Here is a 14,411-nt window from a genome sequence, read left to right as displayed (position 1 = left end):
TGTTCTTCCACTAACCTTCTCCTGGTTAAACTCCCAAATTCCAGGCTTTCCAAACACATGCAGTCTCTTTTTTTGGTTGCTTTCTCTGATTCGTAGATCTGCTTTCCAGAGGCCTTTAAATTGCACACTTCATTCCAGAGCTTCAAGCAGTGAACCGCCATTCGATGTCACCCCCTGCCTATCGACGATCTTTACTCGTCTCTTCAGCCATTCACAACTCAACCCTCTAACCTCCAGGTTATTGTATTTCATCGCCCCCTTTCCCGGTCGTTCATCTATCCTTTGATGTGTCCAAATGTGGCCCCACTTTGAGTATCTCTTTTTGGGCGCTGTAAACCCTGCCCTTCCATGAGCCGAGGTCTTCAATTGAACATAAATAGATTTTGTTGGGTTAATATTGGAGGTTTTTTAATTATCAAGAAATACACTTTTTGCTTCAAAAGTGAAGAATTTGTCCAATAATTTTTACCTCTCCCACCCCCCTCCTCCCTTCCCTTGCCTCCTCCCCCCAAGCCCTCTCCCTCCCACAGATCTCCCGATGTCCCTACTCTCCATCTTGTCTCCCGCTCCCTTTATCATATGTTTTATGTGTCAGTTTGTCTTTTTGTGATCAATGTTAGCTCTTACACGAGCCTCGATCTTGTAAACAATTTTTTTTTTCCCCCCCATCCTGCTCAACATCACATGATCATTGTGTTTTCCAGGGGCAAAAGGCCGTTGGGCATTTAGACTCGAGAATAACAACTTAAATCAGTTTACAAATCCACGGAAAGACTGCTGGAACTGGTACCAATCTGAGGGCTTTCCCTGGTTCCGCTGGTTCAATCCTCCTTGCCCTTGCACCTTATGGCAGGGATTATTTGACCCCTGGTATACCTCAGGCTGGAATCTGAGATTGTATGGATTTAAGGAACCTCATATACCAGGTGAGAGTATGTGGAAAATAATTGACATCGATAAATGATTCCCTTTGTTTTTTCCATTCTGCTCAACATTACATTATTGATTGACACAGATTATAACAAGTTTAAGGTTTGATGAACATCATTGTTTTATGGCAGGAAAGTCGTTGACAAATCGAGCTTTGTCGGGTGGGGTTGTGACAATTACTATAAATAATCGCATTCTGCGTTTTATTATATACACAGATGTCATTGCCAGTAAAACACTTTGAACATACAATTCTCCGAACAAGTACAGTGAAATTGTTGGAAATGTTTATGGGTGAGACTTTGCCTTCCAGGAATTCCATGGACTTTGCAGAGCAGATGGCCCAGCTGGACAGGAAGTGGTGTGCGGTGTTATTACAACTCCTGGGGATCACTTTCAATGGGAAGGCATGAGAAAGTTCTTCCTACTCCTTGGAATCAACCTGTGTTTTGGCACTTTAGTTGGTGGGGAGGCTGGTTCAGAACATACTCATGGGCAGGAAGGGACTCATGGCTAAGTGAAAAACGACAACAGTACTATGGTATGTGTTCATTGTCCAATATTTATAAAATTTACCAATAACTCAGTACTTGCGATGTCAAACAGATGATATTATGCATCAGATGAGCAGATTTAGGAGTTCAGGAAAAACATTTCTCTCAATTTTGATTTACACCTTGAGTGTACCAATTCATAGAAAACATTACAATATACTCATCGATACACAATTCCTTTGTTAACCAACTCAGAGCTGGTAATAATCCGGCTCCTTCTTAAGCATAGACTTTGTAAACAAATAATCCAAAAAATGCAGGCAAAATGGATTCAAAGAAAGAGCATCCATTTTTAGCCTACTCTGCAATATTTCCATATTGTTCACAAAAGTTACCAATGTATACATTTTGTAATGATTGTTTTCCATCATAGAAAGTGAATTGGATCCGTTTGACAACTGCTGCATGAAATCAAATAGCAGGGAATTCTGCCGCTACTACGTAGAAAAGCGTCCAAGTGACTTCTGCTTCGGTTATAGGCCTCCTTTCATTGGTGAGTTGTCATTTATCCATGTATGTTATTGTTTCAGTCCACACAAGTTATTGTGATGTGCAGAAGACTCACTCTTGACTGTGGAGGCCAAAGTTGGATTTTAGGAATTAAAGCTGCCAATGAGATGATGGGAAAATTAGCAAATTTATTGGATCATTTAAAGAAAAAGAGATTATGTTATACATAAAATAATTTACATTCTATGGACCCCTCTAGTTTAGTCAATTTTTTTTAACCACAGCAAATGTAACATCCAATGCCAGTTTCTGTCACCATACCAAAGGATGATGATCCATCTCATCAATTAACAGGGGTTCATAGACCACATAGCATAATGCCCTCCCAAGAATAACTGTTTCATCTTGAAGGTCTTTTCATCTTGAATTTATCACAATTTGTAAAATGTGAATGGGGCCGTCGCACTTGGCTATCAGTTGTGTGGGTTAGGCCTGAATGGATTATGGCTAAAAGATTCGGACGAAATGTGGCAAAGATGTAGCGTATGTGACAAGGGCAAAATGATTAGATTTTGCTGAAGATCCGGATTCGGATCCGGCTAGTAGAATTTTTAAAAGTGATTCTTCACCATTCAGATATGGGGCCAAAAACGATACATAGCAGGATATCTTAAAAAGTTATAGATGGATTTGGACGAAACTTGTTGGACAGGTTGCGTGTGTGACAAGGAAGAATCGATTCAATGTTGGTGAAGATCCGGATCCGGATCCAGCTAGTATAATTTTTTAAAGTGATTCTTCACCATTGAGTGATATGGCTAATCTGGCGGAGGTATGCTCTCTGCTGAGTGCTGTTCTAGTTAGTAATGTTATTATTAGAAATACATAATAGTAAGAATCCCAAGAAATATGTCATGCATAGCATACTTGCGGAATCCCGAAAATAAGATGTTGGCCTGTGATTACCTCAAAAATAATTGGTGGTTGAATTCTGTGACCTGGTTTGCAAATCTTCTTCAAATTCCAAGGTAATCGGATGAAAATTGAGGATTTTAGAATTTCGGCCTATGTTGACCGTTTGGCCGATGTTGACTTCAAAAATACTTGGTGGTTGAATTTAGTGACCAGATGTGCAAATGCTCTTCAAATTTCAAGTCAATCAGATGAAAATTGAGGATTTTAGAAATCTTGCCAATGTTGACCTTTTGGCCGATGTTGACCTTTTGGCCGATGTTGACCTTTTGGCCGATGTTGACCTTTTGGCCTATGTTGACCTTTTGGCGTATGTCGACCTCAAAAATACTTGGTGGTTGAATTCAGTGACCATATATCCAAAGCCTCTTAAATTTTCAAGTCATTCAGATGAAAATTGAGGATTTTAGAAATTTGACAAATTTGGTGACCTTTGGCCGATGTTGACCTATTGACCTTTTGACCCCAAAAATAATAGGCTTCTTGCTTATGATCCACTCTACTATTAGGTGAAGTTTTGTGAAGATCGGTTGAATCCTATAATTTTTTTTGGCGATTCTTCACCATTCATAGATAGGGCCAAAAACCCCATCCAAACACATGCAGTCTCTTCACTGTCTCTTCATGAGGTGCCGTTAGTAACACTAATGGCACCTCATGGTCAAATTTTGAAGTGATGTGACTTGTAGGCGACTGACATAAAGAGACAGACAAGTCAAATGAAAAAAGAAAAAAAAACACATTTTTGAGCATTCACTCATTCTCTTTCAACACGAAAGATTAAAGGTATTGCCCCGACCACTGTCCAAGGTAATAATGCAAATGGTGCGTCATCGCTGACATCTCCGCTCCAGCCAATCGGAGCCAGGGACAGTGGTGACTGGGTCAACCAATGGGCGTTCAGAACACCAATGACGTCATGGCTGAAGAGCCAATCGGAGTCGCGGTTACTTAGACATGCTTATAAATGCACTCGTTCTCATCTCTTCCGGTCTCTTTGCTGTGAATCGCCTTGAAGAGTGCAGCATGGAAAGCTTCAGTGTTGTCATTATGTCATGTTTGTTTTCCTGCATATTAAAGTTCTGTGGTACCAAACATCTGTTTAGGGGCTATTAGTGAAACATCACTTAAGGAAATCCTTAGCAAAGGGAAACCTTAAAGGAAATCTTTCCTCAAGCCATAATGCACGTGCAACCATGATCATGCTCGGTATGTGTACATGCAAATGAGTTTAAACTGACGCCAACCCAAACAACGAACCATGACCTTTCTCACAATGAATAATACCCGGTAACTTATGAAAGGTTGCTTCTAATTGGTGGGAAAAAGAAGCTGATTACGGGGTGGAGGAGAGCTCCCTTAACTTTAAAGAAGGGTTTAAGGAAAGCTTACGGTTGTTCCCACATGCAACCATCCTCAACTTAACTTTTCCCTGAAGGACATCCTTAAGGAAATCCTTAACACTCCCTTCAGGATGCTTTATGCAACCAGGCCTTCATCATCTGCATCAAACCTGTGGTGTCCAATTTATGAGTGCGTGGTTGGCATTTGGATCACAAGACTGAAAAGTCGTTTTGGCTAAAAACACATTTTGAGCAATTTTCCACAGTTAATGGAGGAGTTTGTTTGTGCTCGTATGGTTGTACAATGTGCAGGAGAATGACTTTAGAATATCTGAGAGTTTAACCTCATAAATTACAAGGACATGAGGAGTCACTGGACACATCAGCATACTCTATTAGATTTAAACCTTGGCTTATAGCATCGGGTGTTATGTTTTCAGACTGCAAGGCCAAACAGGCCATATTTGAACATGGATTCAAATGACTAAAGCACCTTTGGTGGGATCATCAGCAAAGTAGCTTTCACCCTTTGAATCCATGATCAAAATGTTGGCTTTGTTCCAAAGACACAAACTAATCCACTTATTAACCATGCATGGATAGCTGTTTTTGTCATTCGTTTTACAGTGATGTATTTTATTTTATTTCTTATTAATCTAAACACAAAAACTTTGTCTAACTGCTTGTGCAATATCCTTGTTGTCTAGCTGCTCTCTTTGGAGATCCTCATCTCATTACTCTGGATGAAGTCAGCTATACATTCAACGGTCTTGGTGATTTTGTCATTCTACAAGGAAATAACACTAACGGCACCTACCTGATGATGCAGGGCCGTACCCAACGGGCTGGGCCTTCACAAAATCTCCAGGCTACAAATTTTGTTATTTTGGCAGCAAAAGAAGACGATGGTTTGACGGTAACTGATTGTCTGTGTGCATTCTATGTTACCTTGATAACAACCAGTGTATTTTGATCTTTTAAAGAATCAACCACTTTGTATAAACCTGAACAATCTCCCGTTCTCTCGTTTCTGCTGTATCTAGTTTCAGTGAAACCTTTTTTCGAGAGTCGTCTTAATAGATGTTACTCAGCTGTGTGTATCTGTTTGTCTGCATTATAACTCGGTAACGCCGAGTCTTGGGAAAGTGAAATTTTGCACATCTCTTCAATGTGGGTCTGGAAATAGGTGATTAAATGTTGGTTTAATTCTATAATTTGGCTGGAAGGATGGACGAGAGGTACACGCACCTGACTTTAAGCTGTCTAGCCTGGGTTTGAATCTTGGCCCACCTATAAACTGTCATCCTAGTGTTTTACAGTCAGGGGTGATTCATCAATGTGTGCCATGCCTCATATGGATGTTAAACTTGGCATCCCGTCTGCCAGTATTAGTTGGTGAACGTTAAATATCCCACGGTGTCCTTCACGAAGAGTCGGCGAGCTATCACTGGCACCATTAACAAATTCCAAATTCTTGTCCTAACTACTGCGAGGTAGTTATTGCAAAGCAATGGCAAACCTCCAAGCATAACCCTTGTCAAGATATTGTGTCGACACTCTTTAACAGGGTGGGTTACATCAGAATCAGAATCTGTCCAGCTCAATGAGGAATGCATTACGAATCCATGCAGCAGGCTTCAGCTCTTCGAGGCCAAAACATTTTTGAAATGAATTTTTCGGGTTGTCAAACCAGTTAAAATTTAATCCCGAATTTGATTTGGAAAGTTTCTTTAATCACTTTGCACGCCAGAAGAAGCCCCAGCAACAATGACTGTCATATCAGGCCCTTAAAATGTAATTATTCAGGTCATTCAATTGAGAAAAAAATGTCCGCCCAATAAGCCAGGCCCATGTCAAAATCTGGATTTTCAAATATTCCAGAGGTTTTTCTTTTTGAGAAACGTGGCAACTTCCTTCTGTCTTGGTGGCCTCTCTGATCAGTCTCCTACTTGCTTGGTCATCTACTTTGGAGGGACGGCCTGACCTAGGCAGGGTCTTGGTGGTTCCATATGCCTTCCACTTATTAATGATTGTCTTGACTGTGCTCCAAGGAATATTCTTTGAAATATTTTTATACCCATCCCCTGATCTGTGCCTATCCACAACTTTATCTCTGAGGTATTTTGAAAGCTCCTTGGTGCTCATGGTTTTAATGGCCAAAGCCTTTTTTTATTAGCCACGAAAGGTTTTAAAAAAACCCACCAAAACATCAAACTAGAAATCAAAGCCATAATCAAAACCAAATAAATCAAGAATAATAATCAAACAAGTAAATTAACAATAACTCCCAAGCAAAGAAGTCAATAACAACAGATCAAACCAATAAATAACAATAAAAATAACCATCAGTCCACTAAACTTTCAAGGTTCACCTTTTCCCCAATTTCGCCCCCTCACTCATCCGACGCCCAGCGGGGGGCCCAGGGCTTGGACCCGGGTGGTGTCCTCACAGAGGGCAGGATCGGCAAGTGGACCGGGCCACTCCCTGAGCAATGCACTGTGGAGTGGATAATTGGGGCGGGGGGGGGGGGGGGGGAAGACAGACCAACTCTCTCTTCCTCATATGTGGCGACTTCAACTGTCATCATGCCAGCTGGCTGGGTGTGGGTTCCTCTCTCACCAGCCATGGCACCTCAGCAAAGGACTTCTGCGACTCATTGGGAATGACACAATCTGTCAATTTCCCGACCCGGATCTCAGTCAATGGAGTATCTTCTCTTCCAGACTTGGTTATGACAAACTTCCCTGCAAATGTCTGCTGCTCTTCTTCGGCTCCACTCGGTTCTTCTGATCATGTGCTTGTTAAAGTGGACATCTCTCTGGCCATTCTCAGAGAGCCTCCTCAGTGTCGACGAGTCTGGCATTTCACTCAGGCTGACTGGCACGGTCTGTAAGCAGCCATCAATCATCTGGACTGGTCTCCCATCTCTAATGCCTCTGACATCAATTCTTCCTGGGAATTCTTCCAAAGCAAACTGCTCGCTCTCATGCACAGATTTATCCCATCTCGTCTTCAGTTGTCTTACCCTTCCTCCCATCCATGGTACACTGAATCTTGTGGTGAGGCAGTTGCCCTGAAACAACTTGCCTTTGCCTATTGGAAGGCAAAACCAACTGAAGGCAATCTCAGTTCCTTCCACCAAGCTTGGAACAAGTGTGTGTCTACCCTTAGGAGTGCCAGGAAGCACTATCTCTCCACATTCAAGAATGAACTCTCAAACCTGTCTCCTTCCTCCAAATCCTGGTGGCGTCTGGTCAAATCCGTTTCTGGTGTTTGTTCCCCCCCACCCCCCCCCATCCCCTCACTTAGGCTAGATTAAAAAAAAGAGTTGTTGATCATCCCCGCCCGACCCTACGAAACACACCCGACCCGAAACATTTTTTATTTTGAAAAAAATCATAATAAACGATCTTTTCACATTCAAATTTGGCGCCGTTTTGCACCGCATGCGCAGTGCGTGCTGCGCAGAGCGTTGCAAGTGCCTTGGGCAACTTCACCCATTTTACGTTGGCCATTCATGGTGGCTATTGAGTGAGATTTTTCCCGCTGAAATCTGTATTGATTCGTGCTAGAATCGGCTTGAAATGCCTATTGTGATCGCATCAATAGCCCGTGAGGGCTCTTCCAAGACTGTGAAGGACTGGTTTGCGTGCAATATCGAGTTGGATGTTACAATCTCGGACTTCTATGCAGAGTTCTCAGACGGAAAGTATGATGGGGATAGGGAGCCATTGCCTGACGATACACGCGGTACTTTTGTCAAAGTATTCGCCGGCCCCAGTAAAACTGACATGACGAAAGTTTCACCAGCTTGCAAAGTTTCTGATGTGACAAAGACTCTTGGCTCATTTCTCAAATTTGTGTTGGCTGCAGACACAGCCACGGATCACAGGATGGAACCCGATGAATGAAGAAACAAAATCATTTTGAGGAGAAAGGAGTCTTTATTTCATATTTTTCCATGTGAACAAAACTAAATGAAAAGTAGGAAAAAAATATAAAAATAAAAATAAAAAACCTCCCTCCCTACCCGAACTTTTGAGAAAAAAGGACGCTCAACAACTTTTTATTTTTATATGGCCTTACCTCAAATGGCTGCACAGTTGACACCGCACGTGACAAAAACCGAATGCCTCAACTCTGTGTTTGCCTCAAAATATTGTGTCCCAAACCCATCTCTCTCTGTTCCCACCTTTCCCAGTCGAACCCAACTGCTCCTGGACTCTGTGTCTTTCTCTCCTGACAAGGTGGAGGAGTTTTTGTCTAACCTCGACTCTGATTCTGCAACTGGACCAGACGGCATCAGCCCACGGGTCCTAAAATCCTGCTCTGCCACTCTATCTTACCCTCTCTCTGTTTTTTTCACCCTATCTTTTGCTCAAGGTCATCCGCCAGCATCCTGGAAATCAGCAAACATTACCGCTTTACACAAAAAAGGTGCAAAAACAGATCCTTGTAACTACAGACCAATCAGCCTGCTCCCAATTGTCAGCAAAGCAATGGAATCCATCATTGCTTCGGATATGAAAACTTTCCTCTTCTCCAAAGGCTTGATCTCTGATCATCAATTTGGTTTCAGACCTGGTCACTCTACTCTGGGCATGCTGCTTCTGCTTTCTCAACAATGGATGGAGGTCCTCAATGCCAAACAGGAAATCAGAGCTGTCTCCCTTGACATATCATGTGCCTTCGATACGGTCTGGCACCCAGCTCTGCTCACCAAACTCTCCTCCTATGGTATCCATGGAAATCTCCATGCATGGCTTATGGGCTTCCTCTCTGGTCGTAGTCAACGTGTGGCCCTGAATGGATTTCTCTCATCTCCCCTTCCTGTTCAGGCTGGAGTTCCCCAACGCAGTGTGCTGGGCCCTGTGCTTTTTCTGGTCTTTATCAATGATCTCTCCGACTCTCTGGAAAATCCTCTCTATCTCTTTGCTGATGACTCCCCTCTCTGCCGCTCCATTCCTCTTCCCTCAGATCGGCAGTCTGCAGCCTCCTCACTCTCTGAAGACCTGGAAAAAATCACAGACTGGTTAAACAAGTGGAACATGTCTTTCAATCCTGACAAATCTCACACTCTTACTATGTCTCTCCGAAAAGATCGACTGGACAACCCTCCCATCTACTTTCTCAACAATCCTCTCCAAGAAGTTCTGTCGCTCAAGCTTTTGGGTCTCACTATCTGCCATGATCTTTCTTGGGAAAACCACATTTCCAAGCTGGCCGCCAAAGCCAGTCGCCGACTGGGCATCCTCCGTCGTGCGAAGTCCTTGCTAGGCACACCTGAGCTCCTCACCACATACAAGGCTTTCATCCGCAGCTCAATGGAATACTGTTCTCCCCTGTGGGCTGGTGCTCCTGCCTCACACCTAGCTCGGCTTCACGCTGTTGAAACCAAAGCTTTCAGAATCATTGGAATCTCCCGCGATGAAGCTATCTCTGAGGGCCTTTCACTCACTCACCACAGGCAGGTAGGTGGTCTTTCTGTCTTCTACCGACTCCTCTCTGGCCTTTCTCCCTTAGCTCTTTCTGTGCTCTGTCCCCCAAATATTCCTACAGGTCGCACAAGATCTGCCAGCAACCCTCTGATGGTTAAACTGCCGAAATCTCGGCTCTCTGCTCACCTTCACTCTTTCATTCCTCTTTTCTCCCGCCTCTGGAACAAACTCCCACACTCCCTTCAATCCCACTCCTCCCTCCAGGTCTTTAAAACAGCTGTTCACCACCATCTCAAATCTTCCCCCATCCAAAACCTTGATCTTTTCTACCCCCACTAATTCACCCCAGATCCACCTTGTTAGAAATTCCAACTTCTTTCCTGGAAGTCCTGGCAGTGTCCATATGTTTTATACCTCTCCCACCCCCCCTTCCCATGCCCCCCCCCCCAAAGCCCTCTCCCTCCCACAGATCTCTCGATGTCTCCATGTCTCTTGGTCCCTGCTCTCAAATGTTGTGTTTGTGTCCTTCCACCTCTCTCCCCATCTTGTCTACCGCTCCCGATGTTATTTGTTTTATGTGTCGGTTTGTCTTTCTGTGTGATTAATGTTCGCTCTTTCACGAGCCTCGATCTTGCATACCAAAAAAAAAGGTCAACTCAAGGTCAAACGTCCAAAATCATCAATTTTCATCTGAAAAATCATCAATTTAAATCTGATTGACCTGAGCTTTGATTAAGATGGTCAATTATAATCTTAATGAAATGGACAATTTGATTCCATGGCAACTTTATTTTGGGGAGGGCTGGATTTTGCAAGTATCATGCTCTGCATGACATCTTCTTGTTATTCTGTCTGTCGTCACTTGCCTACAGGTCACAATTCTAAACCGATTGTCATGAAATTTCACCAAGTTGTAGAGGTCGTCACAATTGAGAAGTCTATTAATGTTGAGGTCAAAGGTCACCTCGATGTCAACTTTCTGAAATCGCAATTTTTCATCCAATTGACTTGACAATTGAACAGCATTTGCATATTGTCACTAAATCAGGAAACTAGCTATTTTGAGGTCAAAAGGTCAAAGGTCAACTGAAGGTCAAACTTCTAAAATCATCACTTTTTATCTTATTAACTTTAAAATTAAACAGCAATTACATAGTGCATCACTGAATTGGTAAACCAACTATTTTTGAGGTCAAAAGTTCCAAGTTTATCTCTCGGCCAAACTTCTAAAATCAGCAATTTTCATCTGAAAAATCGTCACTTTTCATCCTATTGACCCGAGCTTTCATCGAGATCATCAATTTTAACCTTGCTGAAATGGACAATTTGATGGATCAATGGTAACCTTTTTTGTGGGAGGAGGAGGGGGGGGAGGGGTGGATTTTGCAAGTATCGTGCTCTGTATGATGTCTTCTTGTTGCTCCCCCCGCCCTCCCCCCTCAGGTGGAGTGGAAACTGAGTGGAAAAAATGACACCACACTTTGGTTGAATGGAACTGAATTTAATGTCACAGGTAAATGAAGTACATACATTGAACACCAAATGTGCAACATTCTTTTGAATGGGCAGGAGGGGGGCAGGGTGGTTGTTAGGTCTCACACTAACCCTCTCCACCAAATTTCACCTGAATCCATACATCATTTTAAAAAAGATATCCTGCTTAGAGACAGACAGACAGACAGACAGACAGACAGACAAACAGGGTTATATGTTCCACAAAACCACAAAAACAAAACAAAGGAAAACAGCAATTGTGCCACTATTGATGTCGTATAAATGAGTTATATGTTCCTTCAGACTATTTAATGCCATTCAAGTTTCTTTTCACTAATCTAATCTTACATTTGACAGCCTTCTTTACATTCTTGCCCTTCTTTGTTTTTACTGAGTTTGTGATTAAAAACACATCTTGGCATTTAATGGCTGACGAGATATGAACCATGAATGAACGCCCCACGTGCATTTATCAAATGACTTCAGTGGTTACAGAAATGGAATACCGGTAAATTCCCACTTGACTCTGCCAGAAAGAAAATAAAAGTCTACAATTAGTCCGACAATTTCGTTTGGTTTGAGATAAAATGATTATATTTAAGTGTAGATCGGTGGTTGCAGAAACAGCTGGTTTCATTTTGTCGACTGGAGAAGTTTAACAGGTGATTGATTTGTAAATTGCAATGTTTAAATCTGAGCAGTAAATTCAACATGCAAACATTTAATTGCCATACAAGTTTGATAAACGTACAGGACTCAAATCAGTGTCAGAATCACATGATTGCAACAATTCATAGATTTATTCGACATATTATGGCTACTTCAAATCCCAATCGATCGTCTATGATTAATGGTGATTTTTTCCACATCTCAACTCATTCCCTGATAGCAATGCCATTCTGACAGGTGCTTGGATCGAGCCCATGTTGTGCAACAATTTCAGGAAAATGAACCCACGAGGCATAAATTATTTCCCAATTATGATAGCCGTTTATCTGAGGCCTAGAATGGAATCTTTACATGATTTTGTTTATATTATCGAATCAAAGAGCTCTCAAGAAATTACATTAGAGAACATACACACCAATGTGGTGATGTCTTGGCTCGAATGTAAAATTAAGATGTGATTTTCACGAAGAATCGTGCAGAAATTTCTAATATTTGAAACCCCGCAAGATGAGTTTCACCTCTCTATTTACAAACCCTGCAATTAACCTCCCACCTCCACCCACCCCTCTCTATTTTGTAAAATTTTCGATCAGCATTTGAATCTGTTATTAGTCCCCTACCGGTGTACACCGGAGGGGACTATAGGTTTGCACTCCGTCCCTCCGTCTGTCAGTCCGTCACGCAAAGAACAGTTTTTCGGACTTTTTTTCAAAACTCTTAATGCCAATGATTTCAAACTTGGTACACGGTTTCCTCATGATAAGTTACAGATCAAGTTCGAACTTCACAACGTTTCGATCCTTTTTGACAAAGTTATGGCACTTTGAACTTTGGTAATTTCCCCAACAGTTTTCCGGACTATAATTTGGAGTGCGGTAAGTCAAAGCTGTTAATATTCCTTGTTTTAACTCTAATTTACATTCTGTTTCCACTTTTAGTGAGAAGCAGGGGTCTGTGCAACCATTCATAAACTTTATTTGGTGAAAATTGGATAATGTTTAGCCGAGTTACCTCGGACCGTGAGTTGGTAATTATATAATTCACACACAGTGCAATACGTGCAGGCTGCTCCACGGAGCGACCTTGCGGGCTTATTTTAACTCCAATTTACATTCTGTTTCCACTTTTAGTGAGAAGTAGTGGTCTGTGCAACCATTCATAACTTTATTTAGTGCAAATCGGTTATTTTTCAGCGAAGTTACCTCAGACCGTGAGTTGGTATTTATATAATTCACACATAGTGCAATACATGCAGGATGCCGGTAGGTGACATGTATTGCAGCGCAATACTCAGAATGCTTGTTGATATAATCTCAATTTGAGAATGATGTACAATCTAATAAATTAATTCGTCATTACGGTGCATATCAGGACTGTGAAGATTGGCCTCAAGATTTCACGTTTTCTTTTCTTCTCTTTCAGAGGAGCAAATTGATTTCAACAACATGGCGTTATGGCGTTCAGCGCCAAGTTACGTGACGGTCTCTTTCCCAAGTGGAGCCTCAGTCAACGTTACAGCTAAAGTCGGTGCTCTCCAGTTCACCATTAGTCTACCTTCTACTTTCAACAATAGAACCCAAGGCCTGCTCGGTATGTGAGGCAAATACAGGTGCAGTGTCGAAGGAACATGGTCACCAAATGAAATGCTCTGTTCATTTTGTATTTTCATCAGTACTCACTTGTGAAATTACCACCTTTATATCATTCCAATCAATTGTACAAGTTCGTAACCATGCTTTCTTAATTTTAAATTTATCAGACCATCATCGACATATTAAAGTTTAAATGTTGCTGAAGTTCAATTCTATCAGAATTGATTATCTCGTCGATTGCATTTTGTATTGATATAAATCAAACTGTTGGTATGAAATAATGCTTTCTAAGATACTGTAACAGTACTTTCTTGATGGAGAGCTTCGACTAATCATTGATGTAATTTCATTCCTTAACTGCTGCGAGTATTTTGTTAACAACCAGGGTGGGGATGGAATTTTAAAAACAATGAGAATTTTGTTCAAGTGCTACTTCATTGTAGCATAAACGAATTATATTGTTCTCAAAACGTTTTGTTGATAATCATGAAAATGTATTTTCAGGTTTATTTAATGGAAACAAAAAGGATGATTTCACTTCCCGGAATGGAACAGTAATTCCATTTAATGGCAACGATCCACCAAGTGAAAAGACTCTCTACTTTGATTTTGGGCTCACGTGTAAGTGACTCACGCTTTCCTATTTTTAGCCGCGTCGCAGACGCTGGTCATAGAGTGCCCTCTGCTGTTGTTGTTGTTCTTCTTGTTCTGCTTCTTGTTCTTCTTCTTCTTGTTCTTGCAGAGAAGACAAAACCTCAAAGCTCCACCCATTCTGGGAACCATAGCTCCACCCATTCTGGGAGAGGCTTCATATAAACAAATATCCACCATTTTATTAACTCGCATAGCTTTGAGGCCTGTTTTGTAGGCCCGTGGTGTCTTCCTCTCTCACACAGTTTTATTTCAAATCAAATTCGATATATCATTTCATTTTTCACAGTCGCTAACATAGTTTTAGACTCGGTTGA

At 41.7% G+C, this 14,411-nt stretch overlaps 2 protein-coding genes across 2 annotated transcripts in view; both read left to right on the top strand.

The window, feature by feature from the left end:
* LOC137425815 (uncharacterized) overlaps positions 1-14,411 on the top strand; it is a 1,363,480-nt gene that overhangs the window by 680,531 nt on the left and 668,538 nt on the right. The gene's annotated exons all lie outside the window — the stretch shown is intronic.
* LOC144891689 (sushi domain-containing protein 2-like) lies at positions 850-14,102 on the top strand. The gene is made up of 7 exons (XM_078775517.1): positions 850-926; positions 1,244-1,471; positions 1,858-1,977; positions 4,957-5,165; positions 11,132-11,201; positions 13,274-13,441; positions 13,948-14,102. Exons 2-7 carry the CDS (start codon positions 1,330-1,332, stop codon positions 14,070-14,072), a joined length of 834 nt encoding a protein of 277 aa, XP_078631643.1. The 5' UTR covers positions 850-926; positions 1,244-1,329; the 3' UTR covers positions 14,073-14,102.

This window comes from Myxine glutinosa, chromosome 4 (assembly GCF_964187855.1).
Source record: "Myxine glutinosa chromosome 4, kmMyxGlut1.1, whole genome shotgun sequence".
Lineage (NCBI taxonomy): Eukaryota > Metazoa > Chordata > Myxini > Myxiniformes > Myxinidae > Myxine > Myxine glutinosa.
The sequence above is the reverse complement of the archived record's forward strand: the minus strand, read 5'-3'. Positions and strand labels throughout refer to the sequence as shown.

Coding starts and splice junctions, on each gene's coding strand:
- LOC144891689 (XM_078775517.1), top strand. CDS start 1,330: ATGGGAAGGCATGAGAAAGTTCTTCCTACTCCTTGGAATCAACCTGTG. Junction 1,472..1,857: donor AAAACGACAACAGTACTATG/GTATGTGTTCAT, acceptor TTTCCATCATAG/AAAGTGAATTGGATCCGTTT. Junction 5,166..11,131: donor AAGAAGACGATGGTTTGACG/GTAACTGATTGT, acceptor CTCCCCCCTCAG/GTGGAGTGGAAACTGAGTGG.